This window comes from Accipiter gentilis, chromosome 18, assembly GCF_929443795.1.
Source record: "Accipiter gentilis chromosome 18, bAccGen1.1, whole genome shotgun sequence".
Classification (NCBI taxonomy): Eukaryota; Metazoa; Chordata; class Aves; order Accipitriformes; family Accipitridae; genus Astur; species Astur gentilis.
Genome location: NC_064897.1, coordinates 27723100 through 27745749, shown reverse-complemented (window position 1 = coordinate 27745749; position 22650 = coordinate 27723100). Strand labels below are relative to the sequence as shown.

Here is a 22650-nt window from a genome sequence, read left to right as displayed (position 1 = left end):
TCTGCCCTAACATTGAGTGAGGCAATTAACTACTTGGTCTGCAAAAAGTGAATAGTAAGATTTACCAAATGAGGCTGCTTCCAGTGCTAAATGCATATTTGTCCAGCATTTCAGAGTCCTCCAAAGGAAAGTGCTACCAAAGCTGGTGTGCTGGTTCATGAATATCTGCTCACAGAGACTGATCGCTTCATGTAGCACTTGCAAGACGGAACACTGCACCGAGAGAGGTTTTGTTGGCTATATTGATCAAGCTTATTTTATCCTTTGTTTTATTTATGCTTCTTACCTTCTGTAAATCCTCTCAGAAATTACCATGCTGTATTCTCATGCAGCCAAAATCTCTCCAAGGATGCAGGATATCGGTCACTGAACCCCATCATCCATGCACCAATAAATTAATTATATGATTCAGTGACTACCAGATCCACAGCTCCCTCTCTCATGTTAACCTCCCACATTTCTCATTCCTCCCTCTCTGTCCCCCTCTCTCCCTTTTTGTATTGTTTCTCACTGCATCTCTGTCCCCAGTGCTAGGGATTATATACACTGTATCTCTGGTGCCAAGCTGTACTGCTCCCTCCCTGTTTTTACTAATGTTTTCTCTGTAGAAAAAGAATATCGTCACTGCTGGGCTGCTGGATAAAAGATGAACAACAAGATTGAACAACGTGCCGATGCTTCCCACAGGCGCAGATGCCCTCATGCTCCTCGCTCCTCTGCGGGCCACTATTTCCAGGCAGGCTGGAACAGCAAAGAAGTAGCGATGGAGCAAGAGAGAGAACAAGCATTAAGGAAGGGCAGCTGGAAAGAGCAGCTTCCTTCCCCCCAGCACCCTCCAGAGAGTTGCAGAGCCAATGTGGAGAGCTACTGCCAGGGGAAGGGGGAATGGTGAAGGAGGGCTGATCCCCCTGAGAGAGCGCGAAACATCACTGCAAAACAGAGTTTGTACAGAGCTTTAGGCCAGCTGGATTTTTGAGGGAGGGAAATGGGGTTCAGTTGTGCCAAAACATACGATCTTACTGAATTCTTTGATACACTAAACAAAGTCTCATCTCCTCAAGTCCTGGGATTATATGAACTTTTAAAAAAACAACTTTATAATAGAATTATGTTTCTAGATGTCATGGCTGGAGGAAGAAGCTTCAAAACATGACTCATAAGAGCTTGAAATACCAGAAAGCAAAATTAAAGAGATTTCAAATGATTAGAAGACACAAACAAACTAGTTAAGTTGGAGTCTTATTCATCTTAAATGCTTGCTTTTGGCAACATCTTGTCTCACCAGTTTTTAACTCCACCTGCCGCCAACTCAGACTTTTGCCTTTCTGTGGGCACGATATCTCCACAACACTTCCATCCCAAAAGCTGGGACTATAGGAAGGGTCTTTGCCCAAACAAAGATTAATCAAGAAACAGATAGGTCTATCAACACTTTTGCATGAATCTAATGTGAAGCTACAGCGTGTTTGTGCTCCCTGAAAGGTGAGACAGTTTGGAGGACTGGATAGAGCCTCTTCACCATCATGTGCCTCTGCTTACCGTCCTTGGACTGCACAAGGGTTGGGAAATGTGATAGCCGGATACTCGGGTGACAGGCTCATTAAAAGGGAATGAGAAGGAAGCTTTACCTAAGCATTGGCATGGGATTTTGAATTTTATTTTTATTGCAGAGCCCGTTGAAATGAGATCCTTTTTTAATGGTGGTCTATCAATTACTGACACCTACTGCCGGCAGTGCCCTGAGAGCTCGTTTCCCAGGATTTGATTAGGTTTTGGAAACATGTGCTATGCCTGACACGTGAGCAATGGTCACATACAGATGAACAGAGGTAAAGACGCCCCAAAGGAATAAACAGATCTGCTTCCCCGGGTGTGGAAATACAGATGCCTATTTTCATACAGGTTTGTATCCTATATTCCCGTATGTCCCCCATCCACACCTCCTTTAGCCGTATCCCTTTCAGAGAGTCCACCTCTAATCTGGCATGTCAAGCTCCTTCTCTTGTTTTCCTACTGATTAGGAAAGAGACACTTGACAATATGTGTGTGATCTGAAACTTAGGCCAAGCAAAACAAGCAACCATTAGCTCCCCCTGAAATATATATCTCAATAAGGGCAGTTCTTTAGGTCTCTTTCCTCCATTCAAGCCACCGACTGTCACTAAACTTGCCGGCCGGCCATGCAGGAGCACAGGAGCTGTGCTCTTACAGCAAACTAAGGTAAAAAAGCCATCCGTCCCCAAAGAAGAAAATCCAGACCATTTTTTTCCATATAGTTTGGTTATTTTGGACGTCATAACTTTATTGAGACACCAGTAGTTACCACCTTCACTTTGTTAACCACAAATATATAGGACATTGTAAACACAGGTGCCGAGGTGGCGGGGTTCGCTGTAGTTGGATTTTGGATCGGACGGGGGTGAGGGGTGGAGGGGGAGGAGGGGTGAAGGGACACTCGGGCTTAGACAAGACCACTCAGGGGATCCTGTATGCGGCAGGCCATCCATGAGTCATCGTATATACGTATATATGTATAGCTTTATATTATACATCTTTTTAAATATATATATATAATATATATACTATACACAGGCAGTAATGTGGCAGGGGAAGGGGCAGGGCAGCCCAGGCGGTGTTACGTACGGATGCCACGCAGGCAGCAGGGAATTGTCTGGATGGACGGTTTGGACGCTGCATAAAGTGACCTCGCTGGGCTCCTTGCCTTGTACCTGCTCTGGGGGCCAGGAGCCCAGACTCCTGTGGAAACACCCCCCCCCCGCCCCGCCCCGCAACGCTGCCTTCCCGGGTCCTCCCAAGTGTTTGCGAGGGTGCAGGGACAAAGATGCCTCCTCCCCTGAGGGAACTGCCAGGAATAACGTGGAGGGGAAGGGTGCGCGGTGAGGTGATGAGCAGCGCAGGGGGACACGTGGGTGAGCCAGGGAAGGGGACGTATCGGGAGGCTGAAGCTACAGGTAGAACTGAGGCAAAGTTTCATCATCCCTTTGCCCTTCACAGTCCCTACTTCCACAAACCAGTCCCTTACCTGGGGGCTTCATAAGATAAGAAGACATCAAGAGGCCATTGCTCGCAACAGGGGATGCGTAATCCTCTGTAATCCGAACAAATGGCAGAGGGGGAAGAAAGCCGCCTTATCGTTTTGCTTATACAGCCTTCCCTCTGATCTCCTAATCCCTAGAGTGAGGCTGATCTCACCCACGTTTAGCATCTAAAAGGGACATGTTCCAGCCAGCTGCTCAGGTCTTGCCTATGATCACCAGAAACAGGCAGCAACTTATCAGAAGCGCCTAAGATAAGATAACCAACCCTTCGGGTAGGTCCGGATCTCTCATCAGCTGCAGAACCAGCCAAATGCCACTGGAAATTGCATTTTAAAGAGCTACATGCAAACAAGGAGAGTCCCACCCCCAGGTCTGTCACCACCAACCCTCCACTGCAAAGGCTGAAAGCATGGCAACCCAAGGAGAGTACGTCTTCTCCCATGAGCAAAAGCAAGAAGTTGCCCAAGTATCTATGTTGCAGTGTCCCCTGCCATGCCAATGCCTTTCCTACGACAAAAAGCAAGGAGGAGACGGACAGAAAGATGGGCAGTAACCCAGGATGAGGCCACCTGGCTCATGTCTCACTGAAGTGCCAGCTCTGAGCGGGGAGGCTCATTCCTACATCAAGCCCACCAGAGCCCATCAGCTGGTTACATGAGGGAAGCAAGCCAGAGAGGATAAAGAAAAGCTTGCTCATTATTCAGCCCCAAACGGTGTTTAGCCGTCTGCGGAACGCTGATGGGAGAAGGGCCATGTAAGATGCCCCTGTGCTACACCCCAAAACAGAGCCCCAGGGAGACCCCCTGCATGGTCCGCACCTCTCCCCATGCGCCTGGTCCCTCACCGACGAGAGGGGACAAGTGACAGGCAGTTCCTCCGCAAAAGTACAACACATTTTTGTGCTGAGAACTAGTGATTTATAGCCTCCTCCTCTTGGTTCCCCCCCCAAAATGAAAGCATGAAGCATGACGCAGATGAATCTGGGTGAGTACAAGTAGTTTTCCTCCTCCTCCATCTCATCATTTGTTCTTTCCTCTCCCCCGGCAGGAGAGACAGACTGGGGGGGAGCTCCCCCCACAGCCGCTGTCATAACGAACCTCTCTCAATAAAGTAACCCCCTCCCAAGCCTAAATATTAGGCTGAGCCCACAGAAAAAGAAGCCCAAGCGGCTTCCCTCCAAAAAAATACCCCTCCTATTTACAATATTGCTTTCGCTCGCAGCCACAGAGCGAGGGATGTGTGCCCAGTCCCTCCTGGTACATCCACAGGGCTAGCTGGTCCCCCTCTCCCATCCTCACCAGTGGTTAACCACCAGCAAGGGGGGGGACAAGCCATGGGGAGGACGAGCCATGGGGACAGCCACCAGCAGCACAAGTCTGCTGGGAAGAGCAGGTAGAAACGGTGCCTATATACAGCTGAGACCAACTGCCCCTGTTCCCTCCTGGGGCTTGCAGCTCTGCTATGGTTTCTACCCCTTCCCTGTCGTTGTGGGGCAGCTGGAGAGAAGGAGGGGAAGGACTGGTAACCTCGGTGTCCTCCAGATGAGATGCTCACACGACCACAGGCCCATCCTCACGACTCCTAAGGGTGCTACGGGCAATAGGCTGGACGCTGAGGGGGAGCACCTATGGATTTTAGATCTGCTCCTCATCTCTGCTACTTGGGGCCAGTGTTGTGTGGAGCAGGGCGGCTGCCTGGGGGATGGAGGTCCTCACTGCTGCAAGGCATACCCTGCTTCTTGTGCTTTGGGATGTCTGTGCTGGGGAGAATTGCTGAATTATTTCCCTTTAGGGACCGTCTTCACACATAGACCTTACTTCTATCCTGGAATAAAAGAGTGTGCTCCCACAGCTGTGTCTTTACTTGAAGCAAAACCAGGAGTGGGGAATAATGTCCAGACGAGCTCTATCGGAGAGTCAGCACTGCCACCTAGGTGAGGCTTTAAAGACAGCCAGGATCTGAGATGCTGCAGAAGACGCACTAAGGTATAGTCTACATAAAGTACAGCAAGACCCGTTTTCAGAGAGCTCCGTCTGGCCCCAAGCAATTCTCTGCACACCAAGACCTCCTCCCCATCTGAGTGAGAGGCAGGACCCTTCCCTGCTTGGTTGCAACCCTGGGCAAGAGCCAGATGCACGCTGGCCGTCCCAGCAGCAGTATTTCTTTCCTGGGGGAGTCCTGCTCCATTCCTCTGTGCTGCAAAGACGGCGTCAGCAAGAGGCTTTGCACTGTGGTAGCAGAGGAATGGAGGAGGGTTCAGCAGGACCTGAGGAGCAAAACTGGCTTGCTTCTCCTCCTCCTGCCCAGGGTGAAATGGCAAAGCTCTCCTCTCGCCCTCGAACCAGCCCAGCTGGGGATGAGGGCTCTCAGGACCCCCTAGAAGCCCACCTCCTCCATCCTTCCTCCCACAGGCACTGCATCTGGGGACCGGGGACTGGGCATGGCTCCCCTCCTGCCTCACCAAACGCTGGTCTAAGAGTGGCGAGCAGGATGTACAGGCGAGGAGAACCACCTCCACCTCAATCCAAGGGGGCTGGGGAAGGAGAATCTCTCTTGACACTGCCCCTCTGCTCTGCTGAGCCTCTTGCTGTAACCTACAGACGTGCCTGTGGTTTTTCATTGTGCCTGCAAATCTTCCTCCTTCCCATTTTATCTCTTTGTGCCCCTCCCCATGCCCCTTCTCCCCAAACCCTCTAAAAATAAAGCACCCCTCCCACATAGTGTGTGGCAGAGGAAAGCCACCCTGTCTTTGCACGGGGGACGCCGTTCCTGCTCCCCTCCAGCCCCCCTGGACCCTCGCACTCCCGCACACTGACTCCAACACCGTCATCCCTCTCCCTGAGCCGCCAGGCCCTCCAGCCCCGTTCAGATGCTCCCACGTCTACTCCAGCCTTTAGTGACACTGTCTCTTCTAGGAAGGTCCCCGGTCCCTCTCACACCTTCCCTTCTACCTCCAGCACCCTCTCCCCTGCCCTGCTGGTGCCACAGCCCCTCTCCTGCCCACCGGCCAGACTCTGCCCTCCGCAGCAAGGCAGGAGGGAGAGGAGGGAAGGAGGGACCTTCCTGTCACAATGTGGTGACGGATTTTGGAAGAATTTGGATTCGGCAGGTAGTTTTAGGGGGGGAGGAGAAGGAAGAGGTGATGGGGAAACCTTTTTTTCTTTTTTTTTTTTCCTTTTTTAAAAACGATAAATAAAAACAGATGACCCAGAAGGCTGGAGCATAGCTGAGAGCCACCTCTTGTGCCACTACGCACGTCTCTGGTTTGTGCCTTGGCTTTCTGCCGGCAGCGGGAAAGGGGAGAGAAGGGAAAGGGGAAGGGAAAGGGGCATCGGTGGCTCAGTAGTTCTGCGTTTGGTACCCCTGTGTCTCGGTGTCGAAAGCATCTGCCGGAGGGGGCTGCTGGTACGTCCCCACCGCATCTGTAGCATCCTCCTCGTTCGTGTAGGGAGCATAAGGCATGCCGGAGTCCTGGCTTGGGTCCATGTAGTCCTGGGAGAAGAGGGCCGAATCGGCACCCAGCTGGAAACGCTGATACGCCAGGAATGCCTGGCCCGCCTTTAAGGGAGGAGGTGGAGGGAAGAGATGGGAAGCAGAGAGGGAAGGGGAGAAAGAGAGGGGGGGAACATACCGAGAAAGAGAAACAAACAAAAGTGGGGTTAGTAGTGGTTACGGATTAGTGTGCGAGACCCGCCTGGCAGACCGCCGGTGAAACAAATCCAAGAGCGTGGAGGTTCAGGCTGCCCCACAGAAAACACGAGCCCACCGGGAGAGAGGAGGGATGGCTGCGAGCTGCGTCTCTGGGGTGTGCTGGGCACCTCCTGCCCGGCGGTTGGGGTTTCACCGACACGGCACAGGTCGCAGAGGCTCAGTTGGCGTGTGGTTATCCCACTCAGCACCTCCTGCCCCTGGGAAGGCAGTCTGCCTCAGCAGCACCACAGAAAGTTCGTCTGCTGGGCTGGATGTACGCAGCAGTTTTGCCTGCGGAGGCAAGGAAGGAGAGCGGGATTTGACCCAGAGTAGCGAGGTAGTGGTCATCCCCTGTAAGCCCTTCACCGGACAATGTCCGCACGGTGCAGCGCGGATCTTGGGAAGGAGCAGCAGGAGGCAAGGCAGCTGCTTGCCGGACCAGGGGACGGTTAGCAAGCGCACTTCTGCCTCCTGCTCCAGGCACCACAAGCAGGACACCCTTTTTGGTGGACTGAGGCAGCCCGGGCATGGGGTTCAGCGTCACGGACCCCAGCAGGCATGGCTCGTTGTCCCAGAGCATCCCTGATAGAGGTGAGCGGTCTAGCAGGTGACAAGGGGAGAGGTTTTTGGGGAATGAGGGCTGGGAGGAAATGGAGGAGATAAAGTGGTAGGGGCAGAGGGCTTCTCCTGGCTGAAGTATTAGGTCTGAGCAGTCATCAAAAGAAAGGCACAGCAGTGTTAACGCAGCATTAGTTAGGGTACGGGTGAGGGAGAGAAGGGAGCAGAGGAGGAGGAGAAGAAATTGCCAGTTCCAGCTCCCCAGAGGGAGATCCCCCCGTCAGTGGCCAACCCCACTCCAGTTCAATGGCCAATGTCTTCCCACCCCGTGCCCTGCAGTGACCACACACCCATGGTCGGGGCATTGGAACTGTCTCTGCTCAGTAACCTCCTCCAGCTGCAACCCTCCACCCCTTCCCCGAAATTCCCCCATCACCAAGGGGCACTAAGGCAGCAAGGATGGGGAGGTAGGGAACAGAGTGTTGTATTCTTCCTGAAAAGTAATGTCTCTGAGTCTCCGGAAAGCCAGAAACGTGAGGAAGCCCTGTGAGGAGAGAGAGGGGTGTGGGAAGGAAAATCAGTAAGGAAGAGCAAACCAGAACGTTTGATTGAAATAAAAACCCCAAGAAACCAGGGAAAGAGGATGCCTATTCAGCCATTTGCAAGCCTGTGCATCACGGAGGACCACTGCCAGTGGTGGCACCTCAAAAAGGGGCCGTGAGGGACCCCTTGCAAAAGCCTTGCTCCTTGTCACACTTTCTGCTGGAGCTTGCAAGGGGCTTTCGGCAGCAGTCGAGCGCAGGACACAGCTTGTGGCGGGGGGACACACGCTTCCGTCCCTTGCCCCTGCTTGGTGTCACCTTGGCGAGGGTGCTGACCGCACAACCCTTTGCAGCCCCCCTTCTTCTCTGACAGCTTCGTGGTCTTACAGCACCCTTTCTACCTGGCCCCCACCCAACATTAAGGCCTGAAGGGAGAGGAGATGATAAAGCCACAAGGACTTACGCATGGAGACTGGCCTAAAATGCCTTCCTGCTTGGCACTATCTTGTTACTTCAGCCAAAAATCACTCGGGCTTGGTGCTTTCCGAGATGGGTAGAAATTGTAGGGGATATTCATATTGCACACCACAGTTTTTCCAAGAAACTAGCAACAAAGAAGTGCTGGGGAAAAGGCTGTCTTAAGAGACAGCACCATCACCTTCCTAAGAGGTGACCCAGTGAGGCGGTGCTGCAGTCACGGGTGCAGACGGAGAGCCCAGAGGGACGACGATCGATTGCATCCTCTTGTGGCCACTGATGACATTTCACGTGATGGGAGAAAAGCAGGGAGGGAGATGGGTCCAACCCCCGGGCCTGGAGCTCCCTTCTCTGCTTAGCGTCTGTGAGGTAGAAATGCTGTTAAAGTCCTCCGACGCGCAGGGAAAATGATGCGTGGGGAGCTGGCTTGTCCAAGGTCATATTAGAGGTTTCTCAAGGACACTCCTTACTGGGATATAGGACCACCTTTCCCATTGTGCTTATTAATGCTCTAGCACCTTCTTCCATGTAAGTTTTTGAGTCCTTGTTTCCCAAGTTTACCTCCTAACCACCTCCCCTCCTGCTTTTCCTTCTCAGAAGCCATGTGAACTGGCTGAATCCCTCTTAGCCAGTCACCTCCCATTCCCCACAAGCTAACACAGTGCAGGGGACACTTGATCCAACATCATGGCTGCTGTACTCACCCAGGTGAAGATGGAGAAGAACGAGAACGTGATGGCTGCTCGGGCTGCATCCCCTCCCTCATTCAATGGGTTGTCCTCTTCTTTTGAAGCTTGCCACTGGTTGGTCAGAAAGCAGAAGCCAACGAACCAGAGGAATGCCCAAAAGGCTGCGATGGACCACCACCAGCATGGCAAAGGGGAAGGGGAGAGAGATCAAGAAGGTATGTGTGAACAGAACATAACCACGTCACGTTTCTCTGGAAATTTCAACCCTATGAGAGACCCACCAGTGTGTTGCAGACTGGGCCAAACTCTCACTGCGCAGCCTGTCTAAGCCCAAGCGAGCTGGCAGGCTCGCTGACGGCTAAATTGTCAAGGTGACAACAGGCGTCTGCAGAACCCGGGAGAGTTCATTTGCTTGTTTGGATTGATCACAGGATTTGCATTTGGCCTTGGGAAGGAGCCTGAAGGGCTTCCAGTACAGGAGCGATCACCTGGGCTCTCTGAAACAGCCACTGCTTCGCAACCCTGTCCTGCAAGGACAAGCGAAAAGCAATTCCTTCCAAGGGAGCTGCAGAAAGCGTGGGAAACAGCCGTCCTGCAGTTGCACAGAGACCGGCTTTTGCTCAGGACAGCACAGGCGGAGGGACTCACACCGAGGAAAGCTGCTGAAGGACCGTTAACGTGCTGCACCCCTGGGAAAGGGGTGAAGGGAGCGGGGAGCCCCGACTCCAGACCAGCAGCTGGCGGGGAGGAGTGGGACTCAGCCTCTTTGCCAGGAGCAGCCAGACACCCGGCAGCGAGGGAAACGGGCATTCTGAAACGGCAGCGAAACAGGGCTCAGCCCCCCCCTTCCCCTTCTCTGGTTAGCTGTACACAGGACTGCCAGGCAAGGGGCTAACAGTGAGCAAACTTGCACGCCACAAGTCCTAAATGAGTTCAGATGCTGCACCCGATCCTGCCCTCGCTCCACTCGTGGCCCCTTTGACAAACCGCTGGGGGGGGACCCTGACGTGGAGAAGTTTGCCGGTGTGGTTGGAGTAAGCCAGGAGAGTGACTCGGGATCACGGCACAAGAGCAAAGCGCCTCGTCGTGATGCTGCTGACTGCCATTACACGTGCACGTACACACACATCATCACTCTGTCCGTCACTTCAACACGCTACTGGGGATGGAAATATCTGACTATAAGTTAGAATAAGCCTTAGGGCTGGATGAGGTCCTGCACAGCTATTCACACAGGGAATGCCAGGTAACCTAGGAGGAATGGTTTAGTCAGCCTTCGTGAAACCCTCAACCTTTTTTTATGTTAAAATATAAAGGGTTCAATCACGTGGAGCTGGAAAAGAAGGAAGTACCATCTCCAGAGGCATCAACGCTTGGCCTTAGCAAGCACAAGCATGCAGGGAGGCAGGATCTCCTGATCCTAAAGGGCTCCCTGAGCTACGCCTATGGAGAACAGCAGAGAGGCATCAGCCACATTGGCTGAGAAGAAAAGGAAAAGAAAAGGGGAGAGAGAGTAAGGAACCCAAAGACCTCCCTGCTAGCAGGGACCTGGCCTGCAAGGCGGCAGAAGCTCCCTCCCTCTCCCTTGCCGGTGGAGGAGAGGGGGACTATGGCCAACCGGCCAGGAAGCTCACCCGAGACTCCGATGTCCGAGAGCACTGCCTTCTTGCGGTCCTTGACGCTGCTGATCTGCGGGAAGTAGGCATCCAGAGCCAGGTAAAGAAGGCAGCTGAGGAAGGCGAGGACACCCACGGTAATGCCATAGTTGCAGGCATTGCGATTGCGGTTGAAAATGCAGTGCTCTTGTGTCTCGTCCAGGCGGTTCACGTACCCTTCATTGACAATGGAGCCGAACACCACGATGGAGAACACCTGGGGGGAGGGAGGCAGGAGACACATCAGGGCAAGCCCCATCTCTCTGGACCACCACAAAGGAGCAGAGCTCTGCAGGGGACAGACACCCTCCGCAGGCACCTCTCTGCTCTGCGGCGCTCCCGTCCTGCTGCCTTGCCTGGGCTGTAGCCACGGGGAGTTTACTGGGGAGATGGTCTCATTTTATTTCTGAGGATTAACTTAAAATAGGACACTTATAGATTGAGCCTTTTTATCCATCTGATCTAAAGCAATGTAAAGCAGTCGCAGTCTGGAGTAAGGGTAGCTTCCCGCAGACACACAGGGAGGTGACATGGAGTGTAAACTGGGATATGGCTTTGGTGCGGGTGCCTGCATACAAGGGCTCCAAGTAGTGGAAATCCTCTTAGTCTGCACTTATTCTCCCACCCACTCCTTTCCCTTCTAGGAATTCATTGTTTCTACCACGCATTTGTTCACTAATTTTATCTATCCAGCTACTACGCTCTTTTCCCCATCCACCCTCCCACAATGCAAGCCCTGCTTGCTCTGCAGCTCCATTCTGCCGGGCTCCCGCTCTCCCCATCTCCCCGCACATCACACACCTCTCTCCACCAGTTTTCCATCAGCCCAGCCCAAGACACTACCTATCCCTCTGCCCAGTCACCTGTACACCGACACCCTCCGACTTTCCCCACGGATTTCATGGGCCAAACATCCCCCCCTCCAGGTCCACCTGGAAGGGCCACCATGGGTCCTCCCTACCCGTCACCGCCACTGCCGCTGCATGTTATTTTAAATCGGGTAGAATTAAGGACGAGTCCAGGTAGAAATGCCATAATCCGCAGTCGCTGGTCTAATCTTCGCTCATGGGCTTAGCCTTCGTCGCCTGCCACAAGGCTGTCCCTCTTTGACACAGCAGGTTGACCAAAGCAGAGAGCTATTTACAGCAGCCCCAGTCCTGCATCTCAAATAAACAGCTTCCCCTCGCAGCCACAGGAGAAAGAGAGGAAGATTAAGGCTGCCCGTACAGATTTTTCTTTGCAGGGCATCTTGAGACCCTCAGTAGGAACAGCCCGTCTGCGGGCTGCCGGTGAGAGCCCCAGGCAGATGGGAAGTGGGACCTCAAGCATGGGGAGAACATACATATGACACACACTAGGACATCACCGGGGCACTCTGCTAGCCTGGGAGTTGTCTGCGCAACAGGAGGTTGGCACCCTCGGAACCATCACTCAAACCCCAAGGAGAAGCAGTACACAAGAAGATGCAGTTGCCAAGTCTCTTGCAGGGAGCGGAGGTCGGTCTGAGGGTTTGCTAGGTCAGAAGGACCCTCGTACCACTTAACCCAACCAAGCACCAGAAGAGGACAGGGCAGACAACCCAGAAAGCGGAGAAGCGGCTTCGTGAGCGCCAGGAAAATTAGCTGTTGATTAATGCCAACCCAATACACCATCTATCATCGGTAGGGTTGGATGCCTGAGATCCACAGCACAGACCTCTGCTGTTTGACCTGTGGCATCAACAACCCGAGGAAAAACCTTGCTCACAGTCCCCAACAGCCCTTGGGCAGATCCTCAACGCTGACCACATTTCAGCTGCCAAACTCTAACAAGTATCCACTGACACCGATATTATTTTTTCACCCCAAGGCTCATAATTGGGTCACACTTAGGTTGCTGAGATTGGGCGTATTTTTGACACACTACAGCAAACTAAAAAAGCTGGAAGCTGGTGCTCCTAAGTGTGGGGACTGTATGGGTTCTCTGAAAGTTCACAAGAGCTTTTTAAGCTTAGAAGTAAAATAACTGATTTGTCCTCTTCCTCCCTCTTCTTGAAAATCAAGATTGATCATATTTTGCAGAAATTGCCCGTGAAAATTAAATAAAAATCTCTTCTGCCTGAAGCAAAGGTCTGGTCTTCAAAATTTCAGCCTGAGTGGTTTGGAAAGCAGCAAAATTGCACACCATTACAGCCAGGCTCTTTCAGTGGGAAGTCTCGCAGATCATCACAACAGGCTGGGCTGACAGGTCTGCCTAGGACCACTGGCAGTAACACCGTGTTCCTCTAACCACAGGGGGAGCTGACAGACTCCCGAAGCGACGTCCCAGCGTGAGGCTGCGACCAGCGCCGATGCTGCCACCTGAAGTACCAACCTCCATATATTGGGATTACAAAGTGGTGCCTTGTTTTCCACAGCATTAGACATAAAGTGTATCTTCTCTTTGGAAGATGAGAAACAGCCTCAAAAGTGGCATAGTCTGGTGTTCAGTTTTGATTTAGCGCTCAAAACTGGTGAAACATCGATTCCTTGAGTCAGGTCAACCCTTGCAATGAGCTGTACTGCGAGTCTCTGCTTACTCATTTGGGATGAATGAACTTCTGTAATGGCCTCTCCCCAGAGACACCTCTGTTTACTCTGCTCATATCCTGATACACATCTTCCCTCTGCTCTTATCTTTGGGTTTGCTGCTGGCCTGGAAGAGCTCTCATCTGCGAGCAAAAGCAGCAAAATAATTCCTTTTTGCATTTGCTCTTTCATACCTTTTTATGCTGGCACGTCGTAAAGACACAGCTCAGAGTCACGAGACCAGAGGGACATCTCCCCCTCCCAAATTTTCAAGGAGAGGTGGCATTTCTAGCTTGCCACAACTTCTCTCCTATGAAGAGAAACCTGTTTTGCAGCCTGGAGGTGCCCAAGGTATGATTTACAGGCAAACATCTGATTTAAGATGATCTTAGGAGTTTTCTTGGGAGATTCCACTAAGGGTATTATTCTCACTCATAAGCAGAACAAGTCACTGCAGATGCTTATCTTCTGTGTCCTGAAACAGCCGCCCCAAAGTACTCTTTATCCTTAGGAAAGCTTTCTATGGACCAAAGCATAGCACCTTACGGGATGTCTCCTTCTCTCTGTGTTTTCCTCACCACTGGTATCAGCTCTGGTCCACGCTCCACTCCCCGGCGGTGCAGAGAAGGCAAAGTCAGTGGCAGTGGAGAGGACCTGCTCCCTTTGCCAGCCTACCACCACCCCCACGGCCCAGCAAAACGTTGTGAGGATCCGCTGTGCACACAAGCCTTGAGCTGGACTGGGTAACACCAACTGGGCAAGAATGGGCAGGCTCAAACCAGAGGTTTCAGACCAGCAGGCAGAGCTGGACAGCAGGAAAAGAGGCAATTGCTGCTGCTGACAGGCAGCCCATTTTATCCCCAGGATGGCTGTACCCAGGAACTGTTGTGACAGGTGAATGGACAAACAATTTTCTAGAAAAAATGATAATTATGAGAGCCCAGATCTCGCAGCCCTCAGGAGAAACTGTTGCACGCTTAATCCATGGCAGCTACTTCTCGTTGGTAAGGAGGGCAGGTGGGTGGAAGCTCATGGACATAGCAAGTCATCTTAGAAAGAGCAAGTATTTTTTATTTCCTTGATTTCACAATCCATGCCTGTGCAAAGATGATCCAGGCAGCAGGTGCAGCATGAATGTCTGCCTGGATTATAAACAAAGCACCAAGTTTGCAAGGATGAAGCATTTACATTGCCGTTCCCATCACATCTGCAGCACTTTCTGAAGAAATGCCAGCTACCAGCTACTGGCACAAGCCTCTCGTCCCTCCGTGTTACCACTGCTTGTTCCTTCTACCCCCATTCGGCACAGCGAATCCTCGCTGCGCAAAGTCTTGCCTACAGCCACTAATAAAATGATCCAAAATACGCATCCAGCTGCAAAGAGGAGGCGATGAGAAGATGGCGGGGTGCTCCTGTCCGAGCACCGAGATGCAGGGAAGCGACTTGTCCGAAGGCTGACGGGAGGCAAGCGCAAAGCACCGCATCCCGATGCTCCGCAGAGGGAGATCATCAGCCGCTTTCCTACGCTCGGTGACGAAAACCAGCCAGCCATCCCCAGCTTTGTGCAACTGGGCAGCCTCATTTCTTCAGCAAGGCTGCTTAAGTCAGTTAACAGGACTTGGAGTAACTAGATTTTTTAGGTTGAGAGCGTTTCCTTAAGCCTCCGAGAGCAATGTTAATTGGGAGGTGCACGGCCTGTCTGGAGGTGTGCATTTAATAAGCAGTAATATATCCAGCTACGCTCAAAAAAAGGGACAGAAAACAGCACGTGGAGAAGATTTGACCAACTCAGTGCTGCTGCCGGGACGTGACTTTTCTTGACTTCACCGCTCCTTAAACATCGCATCCACAGAGGTTGTTGCAATGATTTCCCTAGACTTCTGGTTTCATCAAAGAGCTCCGAGACACCAAGTGAAGCCCAGAGCCAGGCCCTTTGCAAAGCCGACGGTGCAACTTGCCGAAAGATGTAGTAAAATGAATGTAATGTTAAACACTGCAGGTAGGAGATGGGGAGAGGCTGAGATTTCCCTGTCCCGGTCTCTCAAGGGGCTCGTGCTGGCCATTACAGGAGCGTAAGGGCTCACTACAGCGAAAAAAGTGCAGAACAGGCAAAAGACTGCATACCACCATAAAAGATCTTTTTTTTTTTTTTTTCTTTCTCTCACTGAACTGGGTGATCTGATTTTGCCAGAGGCAAAGGCAAGAGACAGCCCTCAGAGGAGAGGCTCTCGGGTCCCTCCCCACCTCCCCGCTGCAGGCTCAGCCCCGCAGAAAGCCAGGCGAAACCTCCTGAGCATCATGTGAGGCTTTCCACCACGCCGCGCATCAGACGTTCCTGAGCATCATGTGATGGATGCACAGCACAGCCAGCCTCCGGCGGTGCACCACGATTTTCCTGCACCTCATCCCAGGAGTTTGTCACGCTGCCTCCTGACTTCATCCCCAAGATCCCCATGATGGTCATAGCGGGGATGAGGCTGAAGAGGGTTTCTGTTGAGCCGCCTGCTTGGGCTCGCTGCGGTGCCCTCCGGTCACGGGCTCTGTCGCACTGCGTGTCGCCCCTCCCTCTCCCAAATCCCCTTTTTATTCTATTATAGAGAGGAAATAGTTTGGTGACATAATATTCCTTGTAGGACTTCAAATCAAATCTACCTCGGGCAGAATGAAGCAATAACCTCTTCTGTATCCAATCTGGTAACAACCAGGAATAAATCTGTTTAAAAAGAAAGCAAGAGACGGGCAGAGTGCAAACGATAAACTGGCAGAGATGATCTGGTTTTCATTTGCATTCAGCCACTCACAAATGTAGTCTCTGGAAAGCTTTGGAGAGCCCTGCACAGACATGGATTATTATTATTATTATCATCATCATTAAATCGACTTGTATTTAGTTCATTTTGAAGAAAACATATGCAGCTTTTGATACGCATGGGACTGGCAGCTTGGAAACAGGCAGCCTCTATTTATTCCCTCCAGCCGGCACGACGCCGGCAGCGAACGACTCCTGCCCACGGTCTCGACGGCGTGTCTGAGCCCTGTGCGGGTGCTGCAGGGGGCCAGCCTCCCCCTACCCATTAGTACCCAATTTTCCTGAGCATGGGACGGGGGAAGAGCACGGATACCGCAGCACCTCCGTCCCAGCTCACCCTCCCTGGCCAGCAGCCACGGCAGGGCTGAGCCGGAGCAGGTGATGGAGAGGAGAAAGGCTCCGCATCCCTAATTCCTACCACGGGATCTGGGACAGGCTTTCCTGGCCAGCAGGCTTTTTTTCACACATGGCTTGGCAGCTGACAGGCTGGCCATTAACCCTTCCACCTCCCACCAGACCAGTGCCTGGGTCAAGCTTCCCCCTCGCAGCAGCCCAAGCCCCTGGGAGCCGGCAGCCGGGAAGCCACCGATGATAGCCAGTGGCTATTCCACGTGTCATCCCGGGGAGGGAGGAAGAGCTTTGCCATGGGAAGATGCTCACTGGGGCAACAGGGAGCTGTTGTCCCAGTCCCGCAGGTCTCATGCTCTTCTCGTGGTCAAACAGCATCTTTTGTCCTACCGCTACTAGTGACATCTCCCCATGGCCGCACCTCCATGGTGGTATCCAGGTCCTTCTGTGCTTTCCAGATGGTCCCTACACTGCCAGGTCACTGCTTAGCGAAGTGACCATCCAAAAGTTGCATCTTCTTCCATGAGGAAGAGTTCACTTTTCTTTCTAGCAACACACCTCTCCCTCCTTGGCTTGGCTGTGCCAACCTAGGTGGAGGACCACATCCCCGGCCACCTACGTCCGCTCCTCTCACCTCACACTGCTCCTTTCTGCTGCCTTGTCTTGCCACAAACGTTTGCCTTAGCCATGTCTCATCTCCAAGCCATTTCTCTGCTCCTCACCTGTGTGCCTCTCATGTTTTGAAATAGCAGATTACACACGATTATCTTATTTTTTTGCTCATATTTCTGACTGCCTTTGGTCCCTACATGCTGTTTCTCAGATTTTTATCTGCAAATGCCATTAACAAGAGATTTGTTCCTGCTCCAAGATCTTTCCTGGAAACGCTATGCTGGAAACAACACGACCTGCTGTATCCAACCCCAAATCACCCTGTGGCTCTGCGCATCTATTGCTCATCTTTGGACACGGCCTCTCATCCCAATGACAGCAATCCCCAAAAAACTCTTCTGAAGCTGACCAAAGGCAGGGGACCCCATGAAGAAGCGTACCCAGGGCTTGACTCAAAGCACGTGCTTTGAACCACCGCGTTTCTTTCATCGCGTGCCGAGGTATCTTGCAAGCACGCAGCCAGGGAGCGTGGTGGCTGGGGCAAAAATCAGGCGGAGGAGCAGAGGCAGAGAGCTTGAGGTCCACAAATGGGGGGAACATCTCAGCTAAAGTTAGCTGGGACAGAAAGAAGGCGGAGGTTGCAGCCGGTTTGAGACTTAGGCCCCTGGGCTCTAAGGCTCGGTTTAACTCTCACCGCAAACCCATGCCGCGTGTCCTTTCCGTACGGCGAAGGGCGGCGTGGGGGGGAAGAGGCAAAGGGTGTCCTAAGCGTGGCAAGACAGGACCCACCGGCAAGGCAGGAGACCTGGCTCCCTGCCACACCAGAGCTTGCCCCCATCCTCCAGCTCGCAAGCATCAGCCTGTCATAGCGAGGCCGAAGACGCAGTTCCCGTCCTTCATCTGCCTCGCATGCTCAGCCGGAGCTGCTTGGGATGTGCCGTGCCTGCAGAGATGGGGGACGACGCTTCCCATCCCGGCTCGAAACGGCTGCGTGTTCCCACCAGCCAGGGGACGTGGTGGCAATGGCAGCAGGCGATGGAGGAGGAGATGGAGGGCAGGCAGCACCTCTCCTCACCGAACCTCCCTCCGGAGGGGTGATGCCCTTGGCGTCAGAGAGAAATTCGGTGTCTCAGTCCACGTGGCAAGTCTTAATAGGCTGCTTTGCCTGCATGGCTGCGATTGGAATACTCTCACTCAAGCCACCTAGCTGGACCTGCTTCCAAAAGGCGAGTTACTTTCACCTTGTTATGCTTTTACATCAAGCAGCATTTCAGTTTCTCCAGCGAGCAGGTTTCCACGCAGTCAGGAGCACCTGGAACAACCCGTTTCAATTAGCGTTTTACTTATTTATGGAGCCAGGGCTACATCCAACGCCTGCGGGTCACAAAGGAGCCTCCCAGCTCCCCCGCACCGGCTGCGGAGAGCACTGTCGGTCAGGGCGCGACGGGATTACGCAGGGATGTGCCCACGCTCGCCTGCTTTATTTCAGGAATGATCTCGGAGCTGCGTACTGTAGCGCACAGCTCCAGGTCGGTGTGGGTCACCAAGCTCCACGAGCTCCAGCTGTTGGGTCACCTAAGTGGGCTGAAAGCAGGTTTATATGGCGGGGTGGTAGAAAACCCACCCATGTCACATCTACTGCAGGGCACCAGCTGCGCAATGCAGCTCAGCTCAGAGCATGCCTCCGTGTTGCAACCGGCAGCAAAGTGGCATGACATGGAGCAATGCCTTGAAAGACCGGAATTCGGAGTAAACCCCAGCCACCCATCGCAACAGGGCAAGTTGCTTGTCTTCTCTTCGCCGCTGCTGGGAATAGGGAGGGAGTTGTTCTGCCCTTCCCCACAGAGAGGTGGGGAAGCCTCCAGGATCTTCCAGCAGCACGTTGTTTTCGTTGTGCAAGCCTCAGTCCAGCCAGACTGGACATGTCCCCTCTCTGCAAGACCCAGATGCCCTTGGAGGCATCCTCAGCAGAGATGCTCAGGAAGGACTGCTCTGTAGGGCTGCCTCCCTACGCTACAAAGTGCTTTTTTCATCCAGGCAAGCGTATCTGGGGCAGGCAGCAGCAGAGAAATGGTTCACACTGAGGCTGAACATCCAAACCTGACAGGGGCATTCTGCAGGACCACCACCACTTGCCAGCACCCTTGCAAGGCAACGCTTCTGTAGGGAGATGCATACTTCTTCTGCTGTGCCTGACCTCCGAAGCACCCGAGAAACCTGAGCTGCCTCACAACACTGTCGCAGTGCACGGATGCTCCAGAATTGCTAACCTCTTTCCATAGTTGAGCATCCTCCTTGTCAAACCTATGCCATCTCCTCCTCAGCAAGGAGCAACGTAAATAATCTTTGGTCATCCCACCTGCTCCTGCTCCTGCAGCTCTCCCTGGAGATTTGCCGCCATCTCAAATTGGGCTGCAAACTCCCTGGGCTGGAGCCAGTTTTGCTGCCTGTTGGTAGAAAGCCATACGCACCTCCGTGCCATCATAAAGTCTGCTAAAAGGCAGCATGACCTGAGCACAAGGTCACTGCCCAGGGAAGCGATCACGAGAATTTCTGCTCTCAGTGAAAGCCCATCACGTGAAACGGGCCAAAAGGAGCCTCCAGCTTGCCCTGGGGAGACAACGGACCACCCACGCCACGAGCAGGATAAAGGCAAATGAGATCTCTGGAGATGGCAAGCAAGGTGCTTCCAGTGTGTGCAAGAGCAGGTGAAGGGAAGGACTCGGACAGAGACCACGGGGAGGGAGAGCCCTTCGCCACCAGAAGAGTTTGGCTCATAGAGCCTGGCGATAGAAAGGCTAAGTGCAGACGTGACCGCAGTCTATAAATACACCCAGGGGAAAACACCAAGGAGGAAAAAGTACCATGTAAACTGAAGGGCGTAAGAGCACAAAAGCAAATGGATAAAAACCCAGCCACAAATAGATTTATGGTGGAAGGGCCTGACCATTGGAGCCGCTGAACCTTCTCCCAGAGGGAGCGAGAAGGGCAAAAACCCTGGGAAATAGTCCTTTTTCAGCAAAGTTAACCAGTTTATGGAAGGGGCCATAAAGGGTCTGATGCTTGTGACAGCCTGAGCTAGGACTTCAATGCCTATAAGGACCCCCCTGGCCTCAAGTTAAAAAAAAAAAAAGACCAAAAACCACAACTAAATATCTAGGATGAGCTTGTGGCTCCCCAGCTTTGCGGAGGGAGAGACACTCGGGAGGAGAGACAAGACCAAGCCGGTGGAAAAGCAGGAGAAGGAACTTCTATCTTGGGAGAGAAGAGGTGCACACGTAGCCTCGTGCCACAATGGCCAGGCCAGCCTCCCTTGCTGGACTGCTGACCCAGAGTGCCTCCAGCTCCTGCAAAAGAACTTTAATTTCCATGGCCAAGTGAAGTGCCTGGGTTAAATCCCATCCTGTCCTCTGTCAAGGTCAGATGGGCAGGGGGAAACAGCACGGGGTCCCAAGGAGATGCCAGTCCCCGGGAAGCGCTCCTTGCCTGGGGAGACCTTGCAGGGCACAGAGCTGAGCTTGGCGAGCGAGCCGACAGTGTCTGAGATACTCTGAAGCAGAGTAGGTGCCTAATTAAAAAATAAACATATTTCCTGTTCTCTCTGCCTCACCTGGTGCCTCTGGGAAGCCAAAATCCCGCAGTGCTCAGATGAAGGGGAAAAAAAAACCCAACCACCAGACTGAGAGAGACAGAAAGAGGAAATTCTGTAATGGAGATTAGGAACGGGAAAGCCTTTGTAGGTCACATCACGTCCATCATCCCCGGGCACGCAGGCTGGCTCCGCTCCACCCGCCCGGGAGCGGGGGGCACGCGTACCCCCTCGCACCCCCTCGCCCAGCGCCCAGTGGCAGCCCCAGTGCGGCCAGCCCGCTGCCGGCGTGATGTGCTGTACCGTAAACAAGCTCGGGCAGATGGACGGACGGACAGACCGCCTGCATTAATCACGTCCTCAGCCGTCTCGGGGCTCTCCGGCCGCCCTTTGCGTCACATCACCCAGAGGGGACATCACCCACCCGGCCGGGAGCGCAAGGGCTGCCTCCCCACCATCGGCAGCAAGCCGAGCCACCTTCCCTTTCTCTCCTCGTTTCCCCCGCCTGGCACCGATTTTATTTTATTTTCCCAAAGCCAGCCTGACGCCTCTCCTCCCAGCCCCGGTGCGCATGTGTCTCCTCCGTTCTCCCTCCCTGCCCTCCCTTCTCCGCTCCCGGCTGAGACCTCAATCTCTCCCCCGCCAGCTCGGTGCTGCAGCTCTCGCACCCTTAATCCCGATGACCTTCTTGCACATACGCGCCAGTCCCACGGGCAGCCATGGGATCCGTGTCACGGGAAGGAGGAGAGACCTTCCCCCTGGCACCCCGTGCCCTCCCCACCGCCCCCATTAGACCCCCCTTTTCCCCTGTCCCCTTCCCCACAAATTACGGAGAGGAAAGCATTACAGGGAAAGGAGGCTGGGGGGGGGGAGACGATGAAGATAAAACATAGAGCGACACCCAGCCCCCCCAACTCGTCCCAAGACAGCCAGAGCCCAGCACCCCCTGAGCTCCAACCCGCTGGGAGCCACGCCAGGACCGCAGCTCCCTCCCGTCCCCCCACATCCCGCTGCCTCCCCGCGCCCGCCATAAACCCACCGGCATGGGGTGGGGGGACAGAAGACCCCCACCCCAAAAAGAGCAGAGATGAAGACGGGGTCACGGTTCACCCCTTCCCTCCCCGGGGAGGAACCAGCGTGCTCTCGCCCCGTACGGCCCTATAGCCACGTACATGGGTACATACGTCCGTACGGCTGTACAGCTGTGTGCGCGCACGTATATGCGGATATATATATATGGAGATACGTACATATGGAGATACATAAACCCAGAGGCAGATCCACATATCCAAACATACATGTGGGTATATAGAGCTGTGGGTATATAGAGATGTAGGGCATATAGAGCTGTAGGCAGGAATGCTTACGGAGGCGTACACGTATATATCTGCGTGTGGGGCTCTGGAGGCGCGGAGAGGGACCAGCGGACATATGCATCCGTATAGACGGTGCATCCGCAGGCACGTACGAAACACGCGATAATAATAAAGACGTACCAGCCCATATAACGCACAGATAACACACAGCCCTTTCGCACGGAGCTGCCCCCCCCCCGTCCCCCCGTCCCGCCGAGGTCGCGGCAGCCGCCCCGCAGCGAACCCGCCGCCCGCTCCCTCTGCCTGTGGGAGTCCGTCCGTCCGTCCGTCCGTCCGTCCCCCGCAACCCCGCTGCCGGTGGGAGCCCCCCCCCGGTGGGTGACGGACCCCTTACCCAGGAGAGGAGCCGCAGGAGGGTCTGCGGCTGCCGGATGAAGGCGTGCGGGTCGAAGGCGCCGCCGGCTTTCCCCGCTCCGAAGGCGCCCCCGTCCATGGCGGCGCGGGGGTGGGCGGGAGGCGGGCGGAGGGAGGGATGAGGAGGGGGGGGGGGGGGGAGGAAAGCTCGGCGGCTTCAGCCCAGCCGAGCCGAGCCCAGCCGTGCCTGGCAGCCCGGCGGCGGCGAGCCGCACGCTCCCGCCCACGGGGACGCGCCGCGCCGGGAGCGCGCACCCACCCCCTTCTTTCTCCCCCCCCCCCCCCGGAACCGTCAGATCGCGGGGAGGGGGTGGCCGTGGGAGGAGGGGGGCGAGGGGCGGGGAGG

At 54.0% G+C, this 22650-nt stretch overlaps 1 protein-coding gene across 2 annotated transcripts; it reads right to left on the bottom strand.

Annotated features, from left to right (window-relative positions):
• Window positions 1-6203: 6203 nt before the first annotated feature.
• SYNGR1 (synaptogyrin 1) lies at window positions 6204-22442 on the bottom strand. 2 transcript variants are annotated; one of them, XM_049821789.1, is made up of 4 exons: window positions 22285-22438; window positions 10650-10887; window positions 9031-9176; window positions 6204-6617 (listed from the first exon to the last, which is right to left on the bottom strand). In XM_049821789.1, the coding sequence occupies exons 1-4, from the start codon at window positions 22381-22383 to the stop codon at window positions 6399-6401; spliced, it is 702 nt and encodes a 233-aa protein (XP_049677746.1). In that variant the 5' UTR covers window positions 22384-22438; the 3' UTR covers window positions 6204-6398. The 2 variants fall into 2 exon arrangements, with proteins under 2 accessions (XP_049677746.1, XP_049677747.1); XM_049821790.1 differs by lacking the exon at window positions 6204-6617 and adding an exon at window positions 6624-7851 and having other exon boundaries at window positions 22285-22442.
• Window positions 22443-22650: the final 208 nt, after the last annotated feature.